This window comes from Phragmites australis, chromosome 9, assembly GCF_958298935.1.
Source record: "Phragmites australis chromosome 9, lpPhrAust1.1, whole genome shotgun sequence".
Taxonomy (NCBI): domain Eukaryota; kingdom Viridiplantae; phylum Streptophyta; class Magnoliopsida; order Poales; family Poaceae; genus Phragmites; species Phragmites australis.
The window spans coordinates 24,784,692-24,809,930 of NC_084929.1; the positions used below are offsets into that span (position 1 = coordinate 24,784,692).

General features: G+C 42.2%; 1 protein-coding gene, 1 long non-coding RNA gene and 1 pseudogene across 2 annotated transcripts; 1 reads left to right on the plus strand and 2 right to left on the minus strand.

The window, feature by feature from the left end:
- Positions 1 to 4,530: 4,530 nt before the first annotated feature.
- Positions 4,531 to 6,002, minus strand: LOC133929875 (uncharacterized). The gene is made up of 3 exons (XM_062376630.1): positions 5,719 to 6,002; positions 5,574 to 5,634; positions 4,531 to 4,803 (listed from the first exon to the last, which is right to left on the minus strand). The coding sequence occupies exons 1-3, from the start codon at positions 5,971 to 5,973 to the stop codon at positions 4,784 to 4,786; spliced, it is 336 nt and encodes a 111-aa protein (XP_062232614.1). The 5' UTR covers positions 5,974 to 6,002; the 3' UTR covers positions 4,531 to 4,783.
- Positions 6,003 to 6,768: 766 nt separating this feature from the next.
- Positions 6,769 to 7,209, minus strand: LOC133929614 (uncharacterized). The gene is made up of 3 exons (XR_009911631.1): positions 7,126 to 7,209; positions 6,897 to 6,989; positions 6,769 to 6,818 (listed from the first exon to the last, which is right to left on the minus strand). It is a non-coding gene; the product is annotated as an uncharacterized LOC133929614 (long non-coding RNA).
- A 14,718-nt stretch (positions 7,210 to 21,927) lies between these two features.
- Positions 21,928 to 23,861, plus strand: LOC133929791 (pentatricopeptide repeat-containing protein At4g14170-like; annotated as a pseudogene).
- The last annotated feature ends 1,378 nt before the right edge of the window (positions 23,862 to 25,239 follow it).

The following is a 25,239-nucleotide window of genomic DNA, read 5'->3' on the forward strand; positions in this document are numbered from 1 at the left end:
AATGCCAAATAAAAGTGGAGCCAATCAATGTTATAGACTCACATATCCTCAAAATTCCATTCACCAATGGATCATGACTAGACCAAGTTGCCAAAAAGTAAACAACATTTTTCCACAATCCTTTACTTCCAAAGCATTTTTTATGGTCATAGTCAAGTTAAGATTGGAATAAAAATTATTCTATTCAAAATTTATGAGGATAATAATGAAGCTATAGTGTCAATCGACCAACACAACAACCATTTGCTATATTGCCGATGCACATATTAACTTCATATCTTGTCAAAAACTCTAGTTTGATTCTAGTATCAACTACCCAAGAGTTACAAGAGAAAATGGCACAATATAAGTCTATATCATTGGTATCTAGGGTTAGAAGTCATGCTTCCTTTCCTTTTCTTGAGAACTTCCAAGTGATCCCAGTTTCCCTTTGAACTATCATCTCATGATTACAGCTCTTTTAGTATTATGCCCCACTTTGTGAACATGTTCATAAACGAGGCTTTCATAATCAAGTATTGTTTAGCCAAGCTTGGTTCTCCATGAAGCAATATGCCTTTCAATCACATTGAAGTCATATTCAATGTGAGGCAATGGACATAAGTGAGTAATCATCTTATAAACTCCATGAGTTACAAGATAACATCTTTGAGCTAGTTTATCAGGACAAGAACCTCTAGAACACATCCTTTGCATGATTGAGTGAGAACAATTCTCAATTCAATATCAATCGTCACAATTTAATCTGGAAATTGTAGGGGGAACTACTTTCAAAATCTACAACAAAAATATAAGGAACGCTTCAACACTATGTTTGTGTGTATCCTCCAATAAATAATTTATCAGAAGATACTCCCATGGTATGTTTTAAAATTGTTTCCCTCTAACGCCATACAACGGGACAAGATCCATATTCAACTAGGTTCTAGTGAGCTTTAGCATCACTGCTAGAAGCAACACATTGTAAATCACATATCTTTGTGACTCTTGTTTGTTGGGTGGCATCCAATGCCCCAGCGCCCAACACCATGCCACAAGCCCAGAACCATTTTGATAGCTTCTTAAGTAAACTAACACTATACGTGTAGATGTCCAACATCCACCCTAACTGGTTAAGATAATTGATGGCACCCTGTTTTGGTAGACAATGATCAAAACCTATGTAGATACAACTATTGGAAGGACGTCAATTACTCTTAATTTTTCTGAGGGAAGATATTCTATCATGGTAATCATATCCACCGCATATAAAATATGAAGGAATAGTATGATAGGAACATAGATAAACATTACAGGCAATCATATTAACTATGACATAATATGGCACATTCACATGGAGATCTCCATCACCACGGTCCTATCCTCTGGGAACATCATGCTCCAAGTCTCCATGATAATGTACTAGTTTATTACACCTAATAGCACTAGATGAATTACATGAGAAAAAGAAGCATTACAAGTAGGCATGCAGGCCGTTATACAATAATATGGCAGGCTTTGGCTACAATTAACCATGACATGCAGGCCATAAAAATTACACACATGCATCACATACATAATAAGGCCATACTAGTCACAACATTCTTTGTAAAATGAGTTAAGCATAGAAACGCATATGTCGTGCACTCGCGCCCTCCGCCACCACCTCGGTTGGTCAAGGCAAGGCAAGCAAGCACACGCATGTGTTCTCCTAGTCCTATCTTCCACAGCTAAGTGGGTGAAGGAGAGAATCCATTTCAAGTTGGTTTTCCTTCACCTCCACTAGAAGGATGGGACTAAAAGATTACACAACCACCTCCACATGATTGGTCCTTTAAGTTTTATTTGGAATTACACAAATATAATGGGTCAAACCCATATATTCTAACCTCAGGCGCACCTTCATTGATTGATTATAAGTCACAAGAAGTTACATATATATAGCCTGCCGAGACTAATATAAATGCATGACTAATGTGGATACATGACTAATATAAATCTATAATGTAAATACGTGCGGTAACCAAAATGATAGTCTAAAACCCCTTCTAGTCTGAGCGTTGCCAACGCAAATGTTCAGGCTAGATCTAAACTCAGTGAAGATAGTCATTTGCTCTGATATCATGTAAGCGGAGATAATCACATGCACTTTCATTGATTGATTATAAGTCATAAGAGGTTTACATATATATAGCCTATTGAGACTAATGTAAATACATGATTAATGTGAATCCATAATGTGAATGCGTGTGGGAACTAAAGGGACAGTCTAACACCCCACCCCTTTCCCACTCTGTAGTTTAAACATTGTCGATGCAGATGTTTAGGCTAGATCCGAACTCAATGAAGGTAGAAGTAGGTAGTATTTTAGTGAAGATGTCGGCACACTGCGATGTAATCGAAACATGAAGTACACATACATCAACGAGGGCAACACACCCCCAAAAGAAATATAGATCGATCTTGACATGTTTGGTACGCTGCTGCTGCACTGGATTCATCAAGAGATCTATGTCATTGATGTTGTTGCGGTAGACTAAAGTGGTGCAACGAAGAAGACTATGAAGTTCCATATAAGATGATGAACAATGGAATATGGTAGAATCGATTGATGACATTGATGCCTAGGTCGATGCAGTAGGAGACATCAAGGATGAGGCGCCGCACCAGTTCTGCCAGAACTGGGTGCTTGTCGGAGACAAAGGCACACATTGGTGTTGCCAGAACCGATTATAGGACCATCACGTGCCAGCCAACATACCTAGGAAGGATGCAAAAGTAGTAGGAGAGAAGGGCTCGACGATGATTGCAGTGCATGAAGCGGCAAGAGGGAGAAAGCCGAAACATCACGCGGTGACTAGAGAAGATGAAATTGGGGCAAGAAGAAAAATGCATGCATGCAAGCAAATAAATAGAAGATGACACTGAAGCCATAGCTGTGGTTGCAGAAGCAGCATCAGAGAAAGGCTCAACTGTAGTGCACGAAATGGCAATAGCGATAAAGCCAAAATAGCACGTAGTGGCCAGATGAAAGGATCGATGACGTCCTAGGAGGGGGTGTGTTAGGACACTAAAAAGCTTAAACCAAATTGGTTCCAAAAACTTCACAAGATAAACCTATATCAAATTCTATCTAAATGTGCTCTAGGTTTATCTAGCATGTTTATTCTACCATTCAAAAGGTTTGTAACCTATAGCCAATCCTAGAAAAATACTATAGGAAAGTAAATGCACAAAGATAGATTACAAGAATGTAAATGCAGAAGCGTAAAAAAGGTAGAGAAAATAAACTCGGCATAAGGGATTTTTATCCCATGGTATCGATAGAATGAATGCCACTCCTAGTCCACATTGGAGCTCCACCAAGGATATGCTCTTGGTCACCAAAACTCTTTCAATCACAGCTCTTGAGTCACCAAGTCACAAAGATAAAGTCTCAACTAGAATTACCCACCAAGCCACAAAGGCAAGGTCTCACCACTAGCCTCTCTCCCGATCCCATGTAGCCATCTTTACTTCAGAGCTTGAACCACAAAAGTAAGGGTCTCTGCGTCCCTGTACACGTGTCTTACCGTCGCTCCACACCAAGTCTAATGGTCAACAAGCTTGAGCAACTCTGACTCAAGGTGTCGAAGAGTCACCAAGACTCCAAGACACCAGCGTACCACTTTGTACAAGCTAGGATCACTTCTTGATCTACTCTCTAGGCACCAATAACCTAACAATACTCTCTCTAGTTGTATAGGTAATAATCACTCACTAAATGTGTGCTTAATTGCCTTGAATGATCACATTAAGAAATTTGTTGGCTGAGATGTCTTCTCAAGTGTCTCTGTGTTTCTCTAGACTCTAGCAGCATGCCACACCTTCAAATGACTGAGTGGAGGGGTACTTATAGCCTCAAACCCGCCAACTAGCTATTTTCCCAACGACTCAGAAAAGCTGTTAACACTAGATGATCCAGTGAGAATAGTAGTACTAACACCGGATCATTGGATGAGTACATCTTCAGAAATTAGCCATTGAACTCCCACTCAAAGTCATCTTCAACATCGGATACTCTGTTGTATAGACTACACCACGGCACCAAATTGATGACTCCAAATCTGTTGCTAAAAGCCCCACTAGCAACTCAACATTGGTCGGTAAAAAGTATTGCCGACCGATATTTCCGTCGTTTAAAGCCCGGTCGGGAAAAGTATTGCCGACCGACACATTTTTGCCGACCAATAGTTTGATGGTGTTATGAAAGATAAACCGACCGACTGATTTTTCCCGACCGACTGATCTTTCCTGACCGACTTATCTTTCCCAACCGATGGTTCGCTGCACATTATTTTATTAGCGACGGACTGTCCAACGCCAAGAATTCAAACATTTGAAAAAATCAAACTAATTGCAGACATCTTATCAGTCGGTGATTAGTACTGTACATATACAATGATCAGAATAATGTGCAATTATAGGTTACCATAAGAATCGCATATACATTTTCACCAAAACATCATGGTTCCAGTACAACATAGAACTAGAGAGTCCACAAGTCATGCATTCACTAATACAATGTATATACATCGATCACCTCAACACGATCACATATATTTTGAACCAAAAGCTCATATTACACAGTTAAGATTCAGCTAGAAATATACCAGAGTGATCCAACATATATACATACTTGCTCAAAAGACAAAATGAAACATTTTCAACCAAAAGCTCCCATTTTACATTGCCACCTCATAGTCCAAAAGCCAAGAACCATGCGTTTAGTAGTAGTTTGCCGTGTGGAGCTCAAAAGTGGTAGTTAGCACCGTCTTGCACTGCCTGAAAATGTACCATGGAATCAGTTGCACATTATTCTGACACCACCAGTTAAAGATAGAGAAAAGGGGCATTGATCAATTGTTCTATTGATGGTTAGAAAACCAAAGTTAAATTTTAGAGCAGCTAAAGATAAAATTGATGGAAACAGTAAGCAAACATTCCCTAAAAAAACAGTAAGCAAACATACATTGAAATATGCATACAGAATTTGGTTGCTATGTATCAGAAACAAAAATATTCCAATAGGAAGACCATACTATATCATGGCAAAAATACTTGAACATAGCCTCAGAATGCATAGAAACAAAACTTCTGGAGATAATTCAAAGGTACTGGATATTTATGCTAATTTGCAAGTACAGTTTATGTCATCAACAATTCTAGCTTTTATGCACCCAAGCCACACATCAAACCAGTACAAAGTTTTGCATGTGTAACATTCCTCCGACAAGCTAAACAGGACAGAAATGTAACCATATCAAACCTTCAAAAGCCCCCTAAATTTACCGAAAAAAGGACCATCTTATTATAAAAAACTGCATTACAAAATGATTAAGCATCACATGAAAATACCAGAACCATATCAGCTATGGAAGGTAATAATCAAGGACAAGGAAAAAAAATGAAGGCACAACTCAGTTGGATATAGGTCTATGGATGCACCTAGTTTTAAATCATAAAAAGAAATTATAAATTAATCCAGCTATGAAGCACTTGCTGAATTTATCACAAAGATATGATCACAGAGCTACTTAAATCAAGGCACTCACCAGGTGTAATTGTTTTTGCAATACCACGGCAAGGATTTGATGCCTTCCTGGTCATCTTCATCTATCAAATTTTGTAGACGGTTTCAATAATCATGGTTACCAATTACAAATCAAAATAGGAATGAGGCAAATTGCAGTTTATTACTTTCTTGTATGGCCATGCAATCGACATCGATAGAGCATCAGCCATCATCTCCATATCAGCATATGGACGGGGCAACATTGCATCCCTTTTCAGCACAACATTCACAACTACTTCACAAAATTGGCGTCCAAGGGGCTGACCTCCCAGCACGGTGTTTGGATTAGTTGAGATAACAGTTGCTTTGGCCACAGGGAGATCAGATCGCAAAATAGCATATAGTATCACATCGTTTCCAACCTGATGCAAATGGTGCATTTAGGACAGCCTGATCAATGCATATATGAACATGGAAATCAAAATAGGAAGTATATAGGAAAGATGAGAAGATTACAAGGTTTTCATTGTCACTGCAATGGGAATCATGATTCTTTGTAGTGGATGTAATGTTCCTCGCTGGTGCATGTTGGACAAACAAGCTCTCATCCTCATTGTCTGAGGCAGCATACCCCTCCTCATCATGATCGTGATGATGTCCCTCATCTTCAAATTCTCCATTGTTTGTGTTCTACATTAAATATTTGACATGTAAGAGATTAGTAAGTAATCAGCTACTCCTGTGTATTTAAAGGAAAAGTTAGTGAAACACTATACCACATGCTCTCGTGAATTAGAACCATGATGCGATGTGTTCTCCATCCTTTGCTCCATACGGTCCATTCGTGCCATTACTTGGCTCATTTGCAATTCTAGAGCTGCTGCTCTTTGTTCAGCTTTTTGACGTGCTAGAATTTCCATTTGGAGCCTTGTTCGCGTGTAACACTTGACCCCCGGTGTGCCCACATTTTGTGGAGTTGGTCCTAGACCCAAACAACGGACACATCCTCTTGGCTCCTTCTCTCCACAAGCATTTGCAAATAGGTCACCATCCTGAATTGTTTTATCCTTCAATTCTGGCCGAGCTAGAACAACGTCTTGTATTTTGTTCTAAGGGATGGAATATGAATATTTACATATCAGCAAGTATTATTGCATAATACAAATGTTTGGTACCAAAAACTTACAATTATTGGTGCTGCCTGGATTGAAGGAACACCATTTTTGTGTGTATGTGTTTTGATAAAGACCTCATCTCTTCGAGGAGGGCGCCCTAGTGTACCACTCTAAAGTAAAAAAAAAATTGTTAGTAATGAATCAGGCTTACAATAATGTACTGAAGTAGTGTTGATATTCCTCCATACCAGTTCATGTCCAGAACGAGCATAGCTCTTGCTGCCCGACGTATGTGTCAGCTTCAACTTTGCACGATTGGCTTTAGCAATTAATGTGCGAGCCTATGATATGATTTAGGGAAAAAATATTAGCCTATGAGCAATTGTCAAACAGCTAGTTGATTCCTCTCAACAAGTAATGCAAGAAATCAAATTGCAATTAGATTGTATATTAGTTGGAAAATCAGTTGTTCCTTACTTCATGTTCAGGAGACCTCCAATAGTCAATGAGATATTTCCAATCATCATCGTTGACTCTTGTATCACGCCTACTTAGTAATTCATCATCAATTAATGTAGGATCAAAATACAACTCCTTTAAGGTTGACTTGTACTCCTTCCATTTTCTTGATGCTGTAGCAATAACCCAATTGAAGGCGGAATCATCCAGATCATAAAATGTCTTATTTGTCAAGCAAAAGGGAGCAAATCAGTCCATAGTTCGTGCAAATTCAGAACAGCAGCAGAAAAATAAATGAGGCACTAAAATACCTGCAAGTCAGTCCATAGTTCATACTTCTTTTCTGGATCAACAAGCCTCCAATCATCACATCGGAGTGGTAGCTTCTTCCTCACCTGACACCCAATGACACTAGCAAACTGCTTAGAATTCTCTCCAACAGGCTGACCATAGTCATTGAGTTCAATTTTGAGTTTAGGCATATCAGGAGTCCTTGAAAATATGTTCTCCTTTCTAGTGATACCCCTTCCATTCCTCTTGTCTCGTATTCCATCACTAAGATTTGGAGCAGTTAATTCTACATATGAAACATGACATGACAAACATGAAACATCACCATAAATCATTTATGCTATAGACACATCTTATGAAAGGATTTAAAATACCTTCATTGGCACCTTCTTCACAGCCATGTTCCTCCTGACTATTTCTCTGTGGCCTTGGCCGCAAATTGGGACGTTCACGTGCAACATCACTTGCCTGTTGATTTTTCTGCAAGAAAGGTACATGTCACTGTCACATAGATGATAATAGAGCTGGAAAAAAATAAAATACTGCAGTACTGCTTTTCTGAATGACTATTTCAACTACTACAAAAACATATAAGACTAGGACCAAGAATATGCAAGAATTTCATATGTAACCTTTGCTTTTTTGTTGGGTTGACACTGCTGCACCGAAGTGTTCATACTCGGTATATCAAGAGCTGCCAGCCTTCTTTTGTTGGCAGCGATGTTTGCAAGCCTCTGCTTGTCATACTCGGCGGCCATGCTATCATTACCGTTTTTTGCTGCGCTTGGCATTTTTCCTCCTGCAAAGTGACATAAGGTTTAGTGATAATATAAATAGATGGGCAAGAGTCTAGTACTCAAATGTAAAGATATAGCAGGAATACTTTGGAAACAAAACTTACTTTCTAGGTTTTTTTGCATCAACAATTATACCATCTATGTCTGTTCTAACACAAGGGACATCACCGGCAACAACATTTACAGTCACATTGGAATGGAGATCAGGCAGTTCCACAAAATGATTATTATTTAGGTTCTCATTCTCAGCAATATCATCCATGTCATACATATCTCTTGGTTTTGATTGAACAACTGCAAACCACTCAGGTTCAATTGGATCTGGAACATAGTAGACTTGAGCTGCCTATGATGCTAAAATAAATGGCTCATCTAATATCCGCTCACCGGTGTTGAATAAGTGCTTGAAATTGACTGTGGTTACACCAAATTGATCAGTTTTGACCCATTTATCTTGTGCACGGTTGTCAACCGAATCACACTTGAAAACCACCACATATCCTTTGTGATGATAGTCCAGTTCAATAATTTCCTTTATAATACCATAATATGTCTTGTTTCCTGTTATGAAGCTACCTTTATTGCCCCTTTCAAAGCATGTTGTCTCCGCAAGTAGAGCTACTCCACTACTTTGTACAGGCCTGCTCTCATCATAGGACTGTGTATGGAACTTGAACCCATTTATTGTGTAGCTATTATACTTGCGTGCAATTAGCATTGGCCCTTTAGCTAAAATTTTTATCTCTTCTCGAGCTTCCTCGTAGCCTTCTTCTACATGCAACCTAAACCACTCATGAAAGGATTCATGATGTATGCGACTGATATCTCGTTTATTTTGAATACCAATTGAGGAAAGATATTGAGAATGCTTGCTGCAAACGTCAATTGACCACATTAGGAAAAAAATGGTAAAAAGGCAGAATCAAGTTACAAAATGACATAGTTAGCTTACTTCAAGTAAGGTCCTATATTGTCGTAGTTGAACAAGACATATCTATGAGCTTGAAGCCATGTTTTGTGGTCTAAATTCACAATGCACTTTCCTGCCAAACCTCGACCAATGCTGTTGAAGAAAGGTGTACTACCAATTTTTCCTTGCAGCCCTTCATAATTTGTACCACACCGGTTAAGCCAAGTCTCAACTTGTACATACTGTGAACAAAGAGTGAGACTCTCATCAAACATGGAGCCCTCCATAATTGACCCCTCCGGATGACTTTTTGTCCGAACATAGCCCTTACATCTCATCAAAAACCTATACATATATAAAGTAGTCACACTTATAAATTTATTTATAAGACTAGGTACTTTTTTTTCTAAGTTGCAATAAGCCTAAGAAAATCACCTCTCAATAGCCCACATGCTGCGGAAATGGACGGGACCAGCCATTCTTGCTTGGATAGGAAGATGCACCATTAAGTGTACCATAATATCGAAAAATGATGGGAGAAATATAATCTCAAGAAGGCTCAAGGTTTCAGCAATTTCAGCTTCTAGCTTTTGCATATCACTTATTCGAATAACAGGAGAGTACATTTTCTTGAAAAATTTGCTTACACGAATCAATGCCGCACAGACTTTTTCAGGCAACAATCTTCTCACGGCAAGTGGAAGTAGGTGCTCTAGAAGAATGTGGCTGTCATGACTCTTCAGCCCGATTATCTTTCTTTCCTTAACATGAATATTGTGTCGTATATCAGATGCATAACCATCAGGAAATTTTACTCCTTTTAGTATTTCACAAAATAATCTCTTCTGAGCAGGATTCAATGAGTATGGTGCTGGAGGTAAATAAAACTTGTCTTCTAATTCAACAGGATGAAGATCCCTTCTAATACCTAGAGCTTGAAGGTCTAAGCGAGAATTCAAATTATCCTTGGATTTCCCGTCAATGCCCATTAGTGTATTAACTATGTTATCACACACATTTTTCTCTATATGCATGACATCATAATTGTGTCGCAACATCAAGTCCTTCCAATATGGAAGCTTGAACCAAATAGACCTCCTTTTAAAAATGACCAATGGCTCCCATTCCTTGCGCCTGCGCTTTTTTGTTGGTTTCTGAGATGGGTCCTTCCCAAAAACTGTATGCAGATTTTCTGTCCACTCTAAAATTTCCTCTCCGGAAAGCGGAGTAGGTGCAGGCCTAAGCTCGGTAGTACCCTCAAATGCATTAGCATCAAACCGAAATGGATGTATTGTAGGTAAGAATCTACGATGTCCCATATAACAAGTCTTGCAGCCATTACTAAGTTGAATGGAGTCTGTATTTGAGTGACAATCAGGGCAAGCTGCTTCACCAGAGGTGACAGACCCTGAGACATAGCCTAGACCTGGGAAATCGGTGATGGTCCACAATATTGCTGCACGCAATTGAAAGTATTCACCCTTCGAAGCATCATAAGTTCTGACCCCATTAACAAACATATCTAACATATCATCAACAAGTGGTTTAAAATAGACATCCATATCACTGCCAGGAGCACGTCGACCAGGAATTAACAAAGAGAGGATGAAATTTGGTTGCTTCATACACATAAAAGGTGGAAAGTTATAAGGGATCAAAATACCAGGCCAAACACTATAGCTAACATTCATAGACCTGAATGGATTAAAACCATCTGTGGCAAAAGCAAGTCGAATATTGCGGCTATCTGCAGCAAACTCCGGATATTTATGGTCAAAATCTTTCCATAAAGGAGAATCTGCAGGATGCCTGAGCAAACCATCTTTTGTCCGCCCTTTATCATGCTATCTTGTAAGACTTGCAGTTTTAGAGCATACAAACAACCTTTGGAGCCTTTTCTTTATTGGAAAATAGCGAAGAACTTTCTTAGGAACCTTATATACCCGTTTCCCATCTAGAGACTTCTTTTCTGATTTCCATCGTGAAGTCTTACATGTTGGACATGAATTATAATCAGCGTGCTCCTTCCAAAAGAGAACGCAATCATTTTCACATGCATGAATACTAACATACCCAAGTCCTATGGTTTTCACTAATTTCTTTGCTTCATGGAAGGTTTTAGGTAGTTCAGAACCTTGAGGGAATGCATCATTAAGTAGATCTAGAAGCAAGTCAAAACTTCTATCAGTCCATCCTTCAAGGAGTTTGATATGAAGTAATCTAACTAGAAAACGCAGCTTGGAGTATTTTTGGCAACCAGGGTACAACTCTTGACTATTATCCTCTACGAACTTCTGAATGGCCATTAGTTCCTTACTAGGCTGCTGAAATGAATCATTGTCTTCCAAGTCCCCTCTATCATCTAGACCACATGCTAAGTCTCGAAGGAAATCAGAAATATCATCTTCTTCATTAGAGTCCTCCCTAAACTCTGCACCATCAAAGTTACCATGGTGGACAGAAGAGGAGCTAGCTTCTCCATGTAAGTTCCATATTTTATACCCCTTTAGAATTCCATCACATATCAAATGTTCACGTACTTCACTTCCCTCTCTCCAAAAAGAATTAACACACTTCCTGCAGGGGCACAATATTTTGTTTCCTATCGCTGAGTTTCGAAATGCATAAGATAGGAAACAATTCACCCCTTGTAAATAGCCCTTCGTGTGCCTACAAGCAATTTTTTATTAACATCATGTTGACTACAAATAGTACTTTTAGTAGCTTTCAACAAAAATTATTGTACCTATCCTCAAGATCCATCCATGTTTTATCCATGTTGCACCTCTCTTAAATATCAAGTAGCTTTAAAAATCAAATAAGCAAACATCCTGTAAACATATATTGGTTCTGCAAATAATCGTAGTCTATACTGCCAAGCAAAAAAATAAGAGTTCAAGATCACAAGCCAATTATCTCGTTCTTAATTTGGATAAAATACAGATATTCACCGGCTCCAAATAATTAGTTTCAGAAATTACCTAATAAATCTGCCAGCCCTCGATTGGGACCAAGCCTTTAGCGAATCAAGCAATGCTAAGAACCATCTGCTTGAGGCTACCAAAGATTTCTCCAATCTGAAAACAACACATCATCTTAATGAAAATAACAATAAGCATATGAGATTGATGGCAAAAAAATGAAAGATTGATGCCAAATCAGTACCAAAGATTGATGCCAAATCAGTACTGATTCTCTTCAAACAAAGTGCCAACTGATTCATACATTCACTCATAGTAAAAAAAAACCCAAAGTAATTAAAACTATTATCTTCCATTTTGTTACTTCCTATTGGCACAGCTGAATATACCAGAGCCTAAACTATAATTAAACCCAGCTGAATATACCTAAGCTGACATATGCTACCACCAATTGCTCAAATGGTACTTCACATTTCTGCTAGATACTTATACTATCTCATTTTCTTGACAAAGCAATAGTTAGAAAAGCTAAACCGGAACAATAATTATAACAACTCAACTTCCACAAACAAAATCCACCATTGATCAATCAGAACTGCTCAAAGCTGCTCAAATCTGCTCAAATCACACCAACAAATGATGGAAAAACAGCATCTTTACTAATCCACCCAACCAAATCCACCACTAATCAATCAGAGCACACACAGACCTAACCCTATCCGATTAAGGCTAGAAACATCCAATCCTTCTGCTGAGCACCGATGACGATTACCTTCTGTACCAACAGTCGATTCACGTGGAGGCGGTAGAATGCTGGGCGGTGGCAGGGAGTGAAGACGGATGCGGCGTTGGCCCTGGCCAGGAAGCGAGGCGGCGGCAGGCTGCTGCTCACGCGGGGAGCAAGGCCTCATGCGGCGTCACCACCCTGACCGGGAAGCAAGGCGGCGGCTGGTGGGGCATGCGGTGCCGTGCTGGTGACGCGCGGAAGCTCGTGGTCTCGCAAGGGTGCTAACTGCGATGCGCATGCACGGCGTCGGCATCTTGGCTGGGGAGCGAGGCGGCGGCTAACCCGTGCGCGCGGTGGCGGCGGGCTGTTGGCTGGCGCGGTGGGAGGGCCGGCTGATTTTGGTGGGGAGCCAGCCGGGGAATGGGGAATGGGGAATTAGGAATGGGGAAATTTTTGGCGGCCGGTGTGAGCCTTCTGTTTCGGTGCGCGCCTAAAGATTTTGCCTCTCGCGCGCAGATGGCTTAGATTTGGCGACTGACACATTTTTTCCGACCGATGGAGCGTCTACATCTGAGCAATGTCCGACTAATAGTTTGACGCTGAATGTCAGACATTTGCCGACCGATATTTTGTTGATGAAAACATAATTGCCAACCGTCCATTCGCCGCTTTGTTTTCCCGACCAACAGCTTATCGATGATCATCAAATTTTAGCGACTGATGTCTGACGTTAAAATTGTACCATGGTGTAGTGATACTTCATCTCCATCACCAGACTATCCGATGAGTTATCTAAGCCAGACTGCGCCACTTCTTCTCTGTGCAGAACACTCTGGTGTAAGCCTCCAGTGCACTTCCTCTTTATACAGGACCATCCGGTCAGATCATCTTTGTTCTTCGTCAATTGAAATTGCCTCTACAAGAAATGCTCTGGTAAAGCCTTCGATGCACTCACTTTCCATCACCGGACCTTCTAGTCTGCTGTTCTCCGATCTTCAACAATTGCAACCCTCTCTGTAAGAATTACTCCGGTGTATATCTTCCGCTGATCACCGGACCTTCCCATGAATTCAACATCTTTTGTCCCGAGCCAAAATACTTAGGTGTGTACCTTCTTCATCAATATCGGACTATTCAGTGGCATCTTCAGTTCTGCTCTTCTCTGCAGATAAAGCTCTGGTGCTATACCTTGCAAAACACCAGACTATCCGGTGAAGTCTTCAACATTCTCTCCCCCTTTGTTAGAGATGCTCCGGTGAGTTCAACACACAGAGCACCGGACTATCCAATGAGAGCAATTCTCCTAGAGCTTCTCTAATTTAGTCAATTTTTGTTCCGGTTGCGATTCTTTATGTATTGCATTCATGATGCCTATATTATCATTAATCAGTAAAATCATAATCATGGCCTAATAGGGCTATTTTTGCTACAATCTCCCCACCCCCCCCCTTGGTGCTTGATGACAACACAACCAAAGAAAGTGACAAATAATATATGATACCAATTGTAGAGACCACAAAGCCTTACCACATTGCTTGGATGCATTTTATTACCATTTAGTCCCCTTTTATTGCGGCTTCCCTTCCTCCATTGCCACTATCTCACTTGATGGACCCATGCAAGAGCTTCTCCATTGCATGCTTTTGATACCAAATGTAGATGAGTCCCTCTTTATCAACCTTGGCATCTTTCTTATTCATCACTAGGCATGCCTCTTGCTTTGGTCTTCAAACTTCTCTCCCTTTGTCAATAATCTCAAAAAAAGCTACAAACACATGATAAACTTGAGGAAGAGTGTTAGAGCACATGGGAGATAGCTTTATAAATTATGATCCAATGAAATGATACCAATTATCACACCAGTTGTATAAAGGGACAAAACCATATGTAAACCACATGTATGCCAGGATCAAGTTTCATACATGCAGCGACTTCATCAGTGTATCACATATAGTGTTATTATTACAACGTTTAACTTAAACAAGATAGAAAGACCTTAAATTTTTTAACTAAAACACACTGGCAAAACACTACGAAGATCCTATCTGCCACAAGCAATTGATCGGGGGTCCATTAGCCTAGCAATCTTCATCTTCATCGATGTGGTAGTCTGATTCTTCTTCATTATCTGAGCAGTGTTTGATGTACATTTTGGATGGAAATAGCAAGTATGAGTACATGTCATACCCCGCAAGTGTGAGAGAAAAATGACATACAAGCTTGAAAAAAGGAATAAGCTAACAGATTTATTTTGCATAAATGCCAATTGTGCTAACATAGAGTTATAAAAGCAACCTATTTAACTATGTGATTCATCACTAGACTTCATCTCATAGAAACATCTCAATATGTTTCCCAACAACTAGAAACCATATCAGGTTCCCAAACCATCCGACTTGATACCCATCATAGGTAACAACCCAACAACCAAACCAACTAAATCACACCATCCAACTAATCATGTGAGGATCCAAGCCTCTCATAACCATGAGCACGGCTGATATATCAAATTTTACACTCTGTAGAGGTTGTCCATCTTTCCCCACGAGTCGTGATTTCCATGTTGTCATGTTCACGGAAGACTTAACACACATCTATGGCGTGTCGCCCAAAAAATCACTACAAGGCCCTTGCAAAGCATCCTCTCAACAGGATTAAGCCCGCTAAGATTTCATCACCGTCAAAGTGGGGTCATACCACCTAGAAGCCTCCTCTTGTGCCTTGTAGCTCCAGAAAGTTTCATTCTTACCTTCCACTACACAACAATTAGCTCATTCTATGTTGAGGATCCTCTAATTAATAGGCCAGGTCTGTCCCATACCAGGCCTCATGGTTGGTACGATACTTCTAGGTTGTCGCTCAATGAATCAGTCCTTACTTAAGTCACTTGAGCAAATGCCAAACTAACAACATAACTATAACCACCATCACTAACACCTCTTTACTCAAGGCCTAAGGTTCCATATTGCTATACCATTACCAGAATTTTCCAACTCATAGTTGCATAGTTCATTAGTCATGTTTAACCAACAACCCATCCATACCCTTGTGCAAAGCTAAGCATAAGCTATCCATCATAACAACTACTAACAACTAGGTGATAAGGAATATATGGAACATGGTACTTTAAATAGATAGGATTCAGGATTAACAACAAGCATGTTTGAAATAAAGAATGTATTTGAAAACTAGGATCAGAATGTTCAAGGACACTTGTCTCTGCCAACTTGCTGCTCAAACTCTTCAAAGACTTATTCCTAGAGATTCTAGAACTGCTCCTCGTCTCCTCTCAAATCACACCGAAAAACATAAAATAAAACTAACTAAGAATAGTACACCAAATAATGGTTAACATCTATGAAAATATAGTAAAAGATAGTACACATCGCTACGAACACACGGACCAAAAATTGTCTAAATCAGAGCTAAAACGAGAAAATTACGCTAAAAACAAGTTTAGGGTTAAATCCAAAAAAGAAAAGGACTTTTTTGAATAAAACAGAAATGTCAGGGACCTTTTTGCAAAAAAAGGACCTATCTATAAATACAGGAAAGTTTAGGGACTAAGATGTAAAAATATAGGGGCTTTTAGGTGAATACAAAAAGTTTATGAGCTAAAGTGCAAAATTGCCACTTTTCCTGAATGAAAAAAAAATAACTAAGGATGACTGGATAAAGGCTATGATGACATGGCATGACACGTCGGCGGATTTAATGACGTGGCCGACTGACCAGGCGATGACATGGTAGGCTGAGGTGGCTCATAGAGCTGATTGGGTTCATGTAGCCACATGGCGGTGAACAGTTGGATGGCAGAAGGGTATTTAAAGATCTAATCTGGACCGTCTCCTCTAGATCCAACGGTCGATAGAGAGAGGGGCGGCCAGAGAGGAGGTGACCGGTAGTAGTGGGGCTCGATACTGTGGCGCAAGGGGATCGGTGGCGGCGGACTCATCGGAGAGAAGTGAAAACCTCGTCGACGGCCTCGGAGAATGATAGTGAGCGGCGGAGAACATAGCTGGGGATACGGGGAACCCGTTTGATGGTTTACCTTCGGCGGCGTGGCTCTAGAAGATGGTTAGCAACGATGGAAGCGAGCGGCGTACAGGTTCTCATTGGGGGAGATGCTCCGGTGGCCAGAATGCGAAGATGAGCGCACGGGAGTGCTTAGTGGATGTCAAAGAAGCTCACGGGTGGGTCGTCGATGACAAAGCGCGATGAATTTCGGCCAGTGACGAGCACGACTGAGCGGTAATGGCGACGACGGTGGCTAACTAGGGTTTGGCGAAACAGATCGAAAGGAGCGGAGGCATGGACTTATAAAGGCGGGGAAAACGTGTGGGGCATTCGGATAAGGCGGGGTTCATTGGGATACGGGCTCGGGAGAGCGGCGGTGGCATCTTGTGTCTGAGTCGGGCGCAGCTCGGGTTCATCTCGAGCGTGAGGAGGAAGGCGGTGGCACGCAGGCGCAACGTACGTGTGAAGATGACTTTCGGCCAGGGTCCCAACAGAGAGAGGCAGAGAGTGGCTGTTGGGCCTGGCCTTCGGCCAACACAAGCAGGGAGGTGGGAAGGAGAGAGGGGGAAGCATGGGCTCGGCCCGGGAAGAGGAAGAGTGGGCTGCCAGAAGAAAAAATAGACAAAAGGAGACTACAAGTAGGGATAAAGCCAAAGCAACACGCGGTGGACGGATGAAAGAATCAGTGACGTCCTAAGGGGGGTGTAATAGGACACTAAAAAGCCTAAACCAAATTGGTTCCAAAAACTTCATAAGATAAACCTATATCAAATTCTATCTAAATATATTCTAGGTTTATCTAGTGTATTTATTCTACTATTCAAAAAGTTTGCAACCTATAGCCAATCCTAGAAAACTACTCTAGGAAAGCAAATGCACAAAGGTAGAATACAAGAATGTAAATACGGAAGCGTAAAGATGATAAAGAAAATAAAGTCGATACAAGGGATTTTTATTCTGTGGTATCGATGGTATGAATGCTACCCCTGGTCCACGTTGGAGCTCCACCAAAGATATGCTCTCGGTCGCCAAAACTCTTCCAGTCACAGTTCTTGAGTCACCAAGTCACAAAGATAAGGTCTCAACTCAGATGAGCCACCAAACCACAAAGGCAAGGTCTCACCACTAGCCTCTCTCCTAGTCACTTGTCGTCATCTTCACTTTGGAGCTTGAGCCACCAAGGTAAGGGTCTCCACATCCCCGTACATGTGTCTTGCCGCCGTTCCACACTATGTCGGAGGGTTAACAAGCTTGAGCAATTCTAGCTCAAGGTGCCGATGAGTCACCAAGACTCCAAGGTGTTGGCGGACCACTTAGTACAAGTTAGGATCACTTCTTGATCTACTCTCCATGCAGCAATCACCTAGCAACATTCTCTCTCGGCCTATAAGCAATAATCACTCACTAAATGTTTGCTTAATTGTCTTGGATGATCACATTAAGAACTTTGGTGGCTTGGCTGTCTTCTCAAGTGTCTGTTTGATTCTCTGGACTCCAGCAGCATGCCACGCCTTCAAATGACTGAGTAGAGGGGTATTTATAGCCTCAAACCCATCAACTAGCTATTTTCCCAACGGCTTAGAAAAGCTGTTAACACTGGATGATTCGGTGAGAACAGTAGTACTAACGCCGGATCATCCGATGAGTAAATCTTCAGAAATTAGCCATTGGACTCCCACTCAAAGTCATCCTGAACACCGGATACTCAGGTGTGTACTTTATCTCCATCACCGGACTATCCGATGAGTTATCTGAGCCAGGCCGCGCCTCTTCTTCTCTGTGCAGAACACTCTGGTATAAGCCTTCGATGTACTTCCTCTTGATACCGGACCATCCGATCAGTTCATCTTTGTTCTTCGTCAATTGAAATCATCTCTGCAAGAAATACTCTGGTAAAGCCTCTGGTACATTCACTTCCCATCACTGGACCTTCCGGCCTGTTTTTCTCCAACATTCAACACCTGCAATTCTCTCTGTAAGAATTACTCTGGTATATATCTTTCGCTGATCATCGGACCTTCCAGTGAATTCAACTTCTTCTGTCTCGAGCCAAAATACCCCGGTGTGCACCTTCTTCATCAACACCAGACTATCCGGTGGCATCTTCAGTTATGCTCTTTTATGCAGATAAAGCTCCGGTGCTATACCTTGCAGAACACTAGAATATCTGGTGAAGTCTTCAGTCTTCTCTCCTCCTTTGTCAGTAATGCTCCGATAAGTTCAACACACAGAGCATCGGACCATCCGGTGGGAGCAATTCTCCTGGGACTTCTCCAATTCAGTCAATTTTTGTCCCGGATGTGGTGGATTCTTTATGTATTGCATACATAAGACCTACCAAAGCATATACATGATAAACATGTTAGTCCTAATGACTATGTTATCATTAATCACTAAAATCACAATTATGACCTAATAGGGCCATTTTTGCTACACCAAAGTAGACGAAGCAGAAGCGAGGAGAAAAATGCATATATGCATGCAAATAAATAAACGACAACATTGAAGGCATAACTGTGGTGCATGGGGCAAAAACAGGAGGGTGGCAGCACTGCTTAGAGTCAGTTGAGGACCCAAGCAGCATGGACTAAGATTATAGGCATGCAACAACATTGGTTGTGTCACGAACAACAATGTTGCAGCCTGAGAGAGCGATGCAATGACAGCCCGTTCCTGCTAGAAAGGAACCACCGATCAGATGAGGCATTGTCGGGAGGAGGTAGGTGCCGTCGATGGCCTTAATAGAAGCAACTGATGGAAGCACAATGAAGAAGATGACATAGCCATGGGCACTGTCACTGCAGTCTGGGAAGGCTAGCAGTAACAGCCTAATTCTCGGTGGTGCAACAGCTCGTGCTTGCGGATGACGCATTGGCAATGATGATCCCATGTGATGGGGCATTCGGATGGTTGCAAAGAAGGGAGCCAGCCATATTGACGAGCATGCCTGGTCACTGTGACGTTGTCTGGGGAGATGACGAGCATGCCTGGTCACTGTGACGTTGTCTAGGGAGAGAAGCATCAGAGGAATCAATGCGAAGTAGGTGAAGTCCATAGTCGTGAAGCGATCAACGGGTTGGCCGGATGACACAAGCCGATCTAGTGACCGGATGCATGAACTCGAACTTTGAGTTGTGCAGCCCTCAGTGGAAATCATAGGGATTGATCTCCTGGGGTGGTGTGGTAGAAGTGATTTAATAGCTAGATTGAGGAACGAAACCCTATGATACCTTATAATAGGGGATAATCATGTGTATTTTTATTGATCAATTATATAAGTCACAAGATGTTACATATATATATCTTTTTTAGGCTAATGTAAATACATGACTAACTTGAACACATGTCTAATATGAATTCATAATATGAATGAGTATGGCAACCAAAGAGGCAGTCTAGCTGACCAGGGACAATGCAAATTTGGTAAAGGAATTTAGGGTCATAAAAGGCTTTTGGCAAAGGCCAAAGGCGACGGTGAAATGGCGCTTTTAGGAAGAGATACAAGTAGACGCATGCTTGCAGCTTTCCTAATGCAGTCCTAAAAAAACCGACGCCGGTAACGCAAATTTCACGGACCTCGTCGTCTTCGTAGCAAAAAAGGGCGATCTTTGGACGAACAGAAGGGGATGGCAAGTGCAGCACGCACGGGCACGGGCACGCCGCGAACGCGGACTTGGTGACGCCGACGTTGTGGCACCGGGCTGGACAGGGACGGCACGGCTCGGCTTCTTATCCCGACGTGCCTACATGCTGCTGCCATTAAAGTGAGGGAGCGCTTTGCTTCTGCCCGACGGATGTTGAACGGATCAGTTTTCTACTAGGCACTGTGGTGTGGAAGAGAGAGGAAAAGCACTAGCCTCAGATATTGCATTCGCACAAAGTGAAAGTACAGATCGAGATGGCGGTGGTAATATGCGTATTGGCATCGACATTTGACGCGACAAATTCACTGGACTTTGTGGATGCGCTTTTATGTATGTTATTACTAACTGTGAAAACACTGGCCCAAAAGAGACCAACGGCAGCCCTGGCCTAACTCGTGGTCGGCCAGGAAATTCTAGGCCCATCTATTTTACCAGGCCCAAAAGGTTTTTAAGCCAGATAAAAAACGTTCTTTCTCAGGCCCGGCCAGGTTTTGCTCAGGTCCAATCAGCACTCATCGCATAAATTTGAGAAAGTAAAAAGTCTTTTTTTCCTCCCTCAAATATCGCGAATATATATTTTTCCTCCTTCAAGTGCAATACCAGTTACATAATCTTCCCTGACTAACAATATCAGACAACATTTCTCTCCGACTCGTTTCCACTCCAGTTTTACCCTAGCTGGCACCACACATGTCAGCCTCCAGAGCTCTTTCTTCTTATTATTTCTTTCTTTTTTCTCCATCTGTTTCTCTCTCCTTGAAATGGATGTGGTCACCGTGCACTCCTCCCGGAGCCAAGGAGGTTGGCATGAGTGGGGTGTATGACGTCGTAGTGGGCATGGACGGAGGAGAGGAGCATGTACAGATGGTCGAGGGCCAGGGGTGGTCAGAGAGGAAGACCGTGAGGAGGGCATGAAGGAGGTCAGAGAGGAAGACCGTGAGGAGGGCATGAAGGAGGCAGATAAGGAAGGGTCACGATGGGCAAGCGGGGTCAGGGTGGAGGGAGGTGGTGGGTTTGGCGAGCAATGGTAGAAGGGAAGAAGATGAGAAAATAAGAATAATTTTGTCATTTCCTCATGCTGGACTATTTTGTTTCTTTATTTCTTTTTTAAAAATAATACAGTGATGTGACCGGTTATGTATTGAAACCACTGTCATATCATTCACTCAAATCAAAATCGGCCTTAAAGTCGGGGAGAAATATTGTCGGGTAATTGTAGCTCGAGGAGGTTAGTACTCGGTTCCCCACTCCTCATCCCAATAAGCAGGGGCGAAATCAGCATCAAAAGGAGTGCTTGTGTGATTACTGTTCATTAATAACACAGTAATCTCATTACTACTACAGTACTTACTGTTTACTATAGCTATTTTTAGTAATGATTTTAGATAGGAGGCCGTAAGATGGCGTCGCCCCTGCCAGTAAGCCCACTTACAGCGCAAGCCCGAAAGGCAGGTTTCCGGGCTCCGGCAACATCACGCTGCGCTGCCCCAGCCCAACCATCGGCAAGGCCCACTTCATCTCGTCGGCACGCAACGCATAAGCTTCCGCGCTGCGGGCGAGACGGCGACCAGCTTGACGGCGTCCCCAGCCGCTTGCACCGCACCCGCATGCCTGCGCCTGTCCCCGCCACGCTGGCCTCCTTCAACGCCCTCCTCGCGTCGCTCGCGCGGTCCGGCCGCCCCGCGGAGGCGCTCCGCGACATGCTCGCGCGGGGTGTCCCGCCCGACCACTTCACCCTTCCCCCCGTGCTCCGCTCCTGCGTGCTCACCGGCGCTGCGGGCCTCGCGGCCTCCTGCAACGCGCTCGCCGTCAAGCTCGGCGCCCAGGACAATCTCTTCGTGGCGTCTGCGCTGGTGCTCTGCTACGCCGGTCTGTCCAACCTCCCCGGCGCGCGGAGCCTGTTCGACGGAATGCGCGAGCTGGACGCCGTCCCGTGGACGTCCATGCTGTCCGCGTACGCGCAGGGAGGGGAGACCGAAGCGGCGCTGCGGTTCTTCGAGGGGATGGTGGTGGCCCGGGTGCCGCTGGACGCGGTGGTCATGGTCAGCCTGCTGCTCGCGTGCAGGCAGCTTGGGTAGCGCCGCCGCGGGAGGAGCGTGCACGGCTGCTACATTCGGAGGTTCCTGGGGATGCTGCTGTCGCTCGGGAACGCTCTTGTGGACATTTACGTCAAGTGCGGGGACTTTGTGTTTGCTGAAAGGGTGTTTGCTAGGCTAGCATGCTCAGGTGGGATGTTATCTCGTGGAGTGCGCTGATCCTTGGTCATGGTCTGAATGGGCGTTCTGATGTTGCACTGGGGCTTTTAAATAGAATGGCCTTCGAAGTAGTGCAACCAACCTCGGTCTCCTTTCTTGGGGCACTGTCAGCTTGTGCGCATCTAGGCATGGTGGACAAAGCCTATGCTATCTTTGAGGGGATGAAACAGCGGGGATTCAAGCCTGAACTGAAGCATTACTCTCGCATGGCTGATGTGCTAGGGAGGGCAGGCCGTGTTGTTGAGGCAGTGAAGTTCATAGAGGAAATGCCTTTCTAGCCTGACAAACCGATGCTTGGAGGTGTACTGGCAGCCTGCCGTGGAGAAACGAGGCTGCTGAACGGATTTCAAAGAGATTAATGGACATGTCTCCTGGAAAGAGCGGGCACTATATGAGCTTGGCAAACATATATTCAGATGCTGGGAGGTATGGTGATGCAGAGAGAATAAGAGACTTCATGAAGGAAGTTAAAGTTGACAAGGTTCCTAGATATAGTTCAGTTGAATTGGATGTTGACAATATTTCGTATAATGGGCGACTGAGTTTGAAGTACTTGAGCAGTTGATCTAGTCTGTGGTGCCCACACACTTCACTGTAGTATATGCTTTGGATGGTAAAAAGAATAGAGGTGCTCATGGTCAGAAAGAGCGAATGAGATGTGCTGGCAGCTCTGCACGAGTACAAGATACTGCTAGGGGAAGCCACTTTTCGAGCCGATAAGGAGTTAAGGACAAGAAGTTGATGAATGGAACATGATCACATATTGAAATCGTGCTATTCTCCCAGTGTCCTTAAGAAAGAAGAAAAGACACTGTCCACTATGTGTGGCTGGGGGGGTTAAAACAGCTTTTGAAACTGATACATGATGATCCCAAGTTTGTGGACATTTGAGCAGAAAGGTTTGGTTAAGCTTGGTCTTGTACTCCCAGGGAGTGGATGGGCAAAATGGTGGGTTGATTTACTAATCCAGTCATCCCTGTTAACAGTATTGCCTTGTACTATGGAACAGGAGATGTGAAAATGATGGGCTTAAGTGGGTTCTATTGACTATGTTAGTCATGATGCGGTAGCTAATGGAGATTGTACTGTGTTTCAACTTTGCTGGTGTATAAAATTGTTGCAGTGATTCTTGGATTCTGTATAATTCCCTGAGACAATTAATGCTTCAACAGAGAAGTCTAGCCGTTACTCATAGGCTCATAGCCAATAGTTCATTGATCAGATCTCTACATGACCTTGTTAAGCAAAAGGTATGGACCTGAACTCAGATTATGGTTACTACTTCGGATTTCTTTTTCTCAACAATGTTCTGTGCATTGACATAAATCAAACCCTTTTGTTTCCTCACCTTGTTTGTAAAAGGTTTTTTTTGCCTTCCATTCATTTATGTTGAGCGGAAATGGGGATTCTTGTAGTTCTTTAGTCTGAGAAATTTACCGCGAAACATCAAGTACAAACCGATAAATGAACAATAGACTGTCCCAGCCTAACAGCAATATATAACATGATGTTATACTATTTATACACCTAAAAATACATTTAATATGTTAAAACATGTCAATCGCCAACATGGGGCAACACATAGACTGTATATGATATTCGAAAGATTGCTTGACCAAATGACAAATTATTTCGGGGTGTTCTTACTTGCACTAGAAACACGCATCCAGCACCAGATGGTCCCATCTGATTTATTTATTTTCAAAAGCACACATTTACCGATACTAACTCAGCTTGCTTGCACTAGAAACACGCATCCAGCACCAGATGGTCCCATCTGATTTATTTATTTTCAAAAGCACACATTTACCAATACTAACTCAGCCTGCCTTTCCACTCATTCAACTTCCACATCTTTTCTGCGAAAGTCTAGGTCAATGGAATAATGTTTTAAATGTATACAATATTTGAAATTTATAGAAACGAGATTGACGACTAGAGAGTTGAATAGGTGACTCATCAAATTTCTTACGAAATCGATAGCTTTCTTCTATTTGGATCATCCAACTCACCTCAAAACTCAAGCGGAAGAAAAAATCGAGAGAAGTTTTAACAAGAGAAAATAGGCAAAACAATTTTACAGATGTTATATGAACCATAGATTTAATTTAAGATTAATCCATATGTATTATCACTCGAAAGAACAAACATCCACAAACACATACTAACTAAATTCAAGACATATTAACTGTTATCAATATCTCATCATATGCAAATAAGGCACTTCTCCACTTGGTTTCTCAATCTTTTCCTTGATGAGTGCATTGACAACTCTCAAAGCACAAAGATTTGGGATAGAAAAAGTAAAGCACATCCAAGTGACCAAAAACTCGAGAAAGAGTAAACACAAATTATTTAAGGTAAGATAGATTGTAAAAGGCTAAAGATAGGTAAAGACAAGCTAAAACCTCAAAAGATCAAGAAAAGCACAAAAACTTAAAAACAAATGCTCTCCCTTAATGAATGCATAATTTTCATTTTTCTTTAAGATCTGTTGCAAATTTTCTTATTTCTCCTCCTTTCTAGCATATTCTCTTTCTTTGTGCATATGTTCATTTTTCTTTGTGCAT

What these genes read in the sequence shown, in the direction of transcription:
- LOC133929875 (XM_062376630.1), bottom strand. Translation starts at nt 5,973, where the DNA reads ATGCACCATTTGCATCAGGTTGGAAACGATGTGATACTATATGCTATT. An exon ending in TTGCATGGCCATACAAGAAA is followed by an intron (nt 5,635 to 5,718) that starts GTAATAAACTGC and finishes AAAATTTGATAG; the next exon opens with ATGAAGATGACCAGGAAGGC. An exon ending in TGCAAAAACAATTACACCTG is followed by an intron (nt 4,804 to 5,573) that starts GTGAGTGCCTTG and finishes GTACATTTTCAG; the next exon opens with GCAGTGCAAGACGGTGCTAA.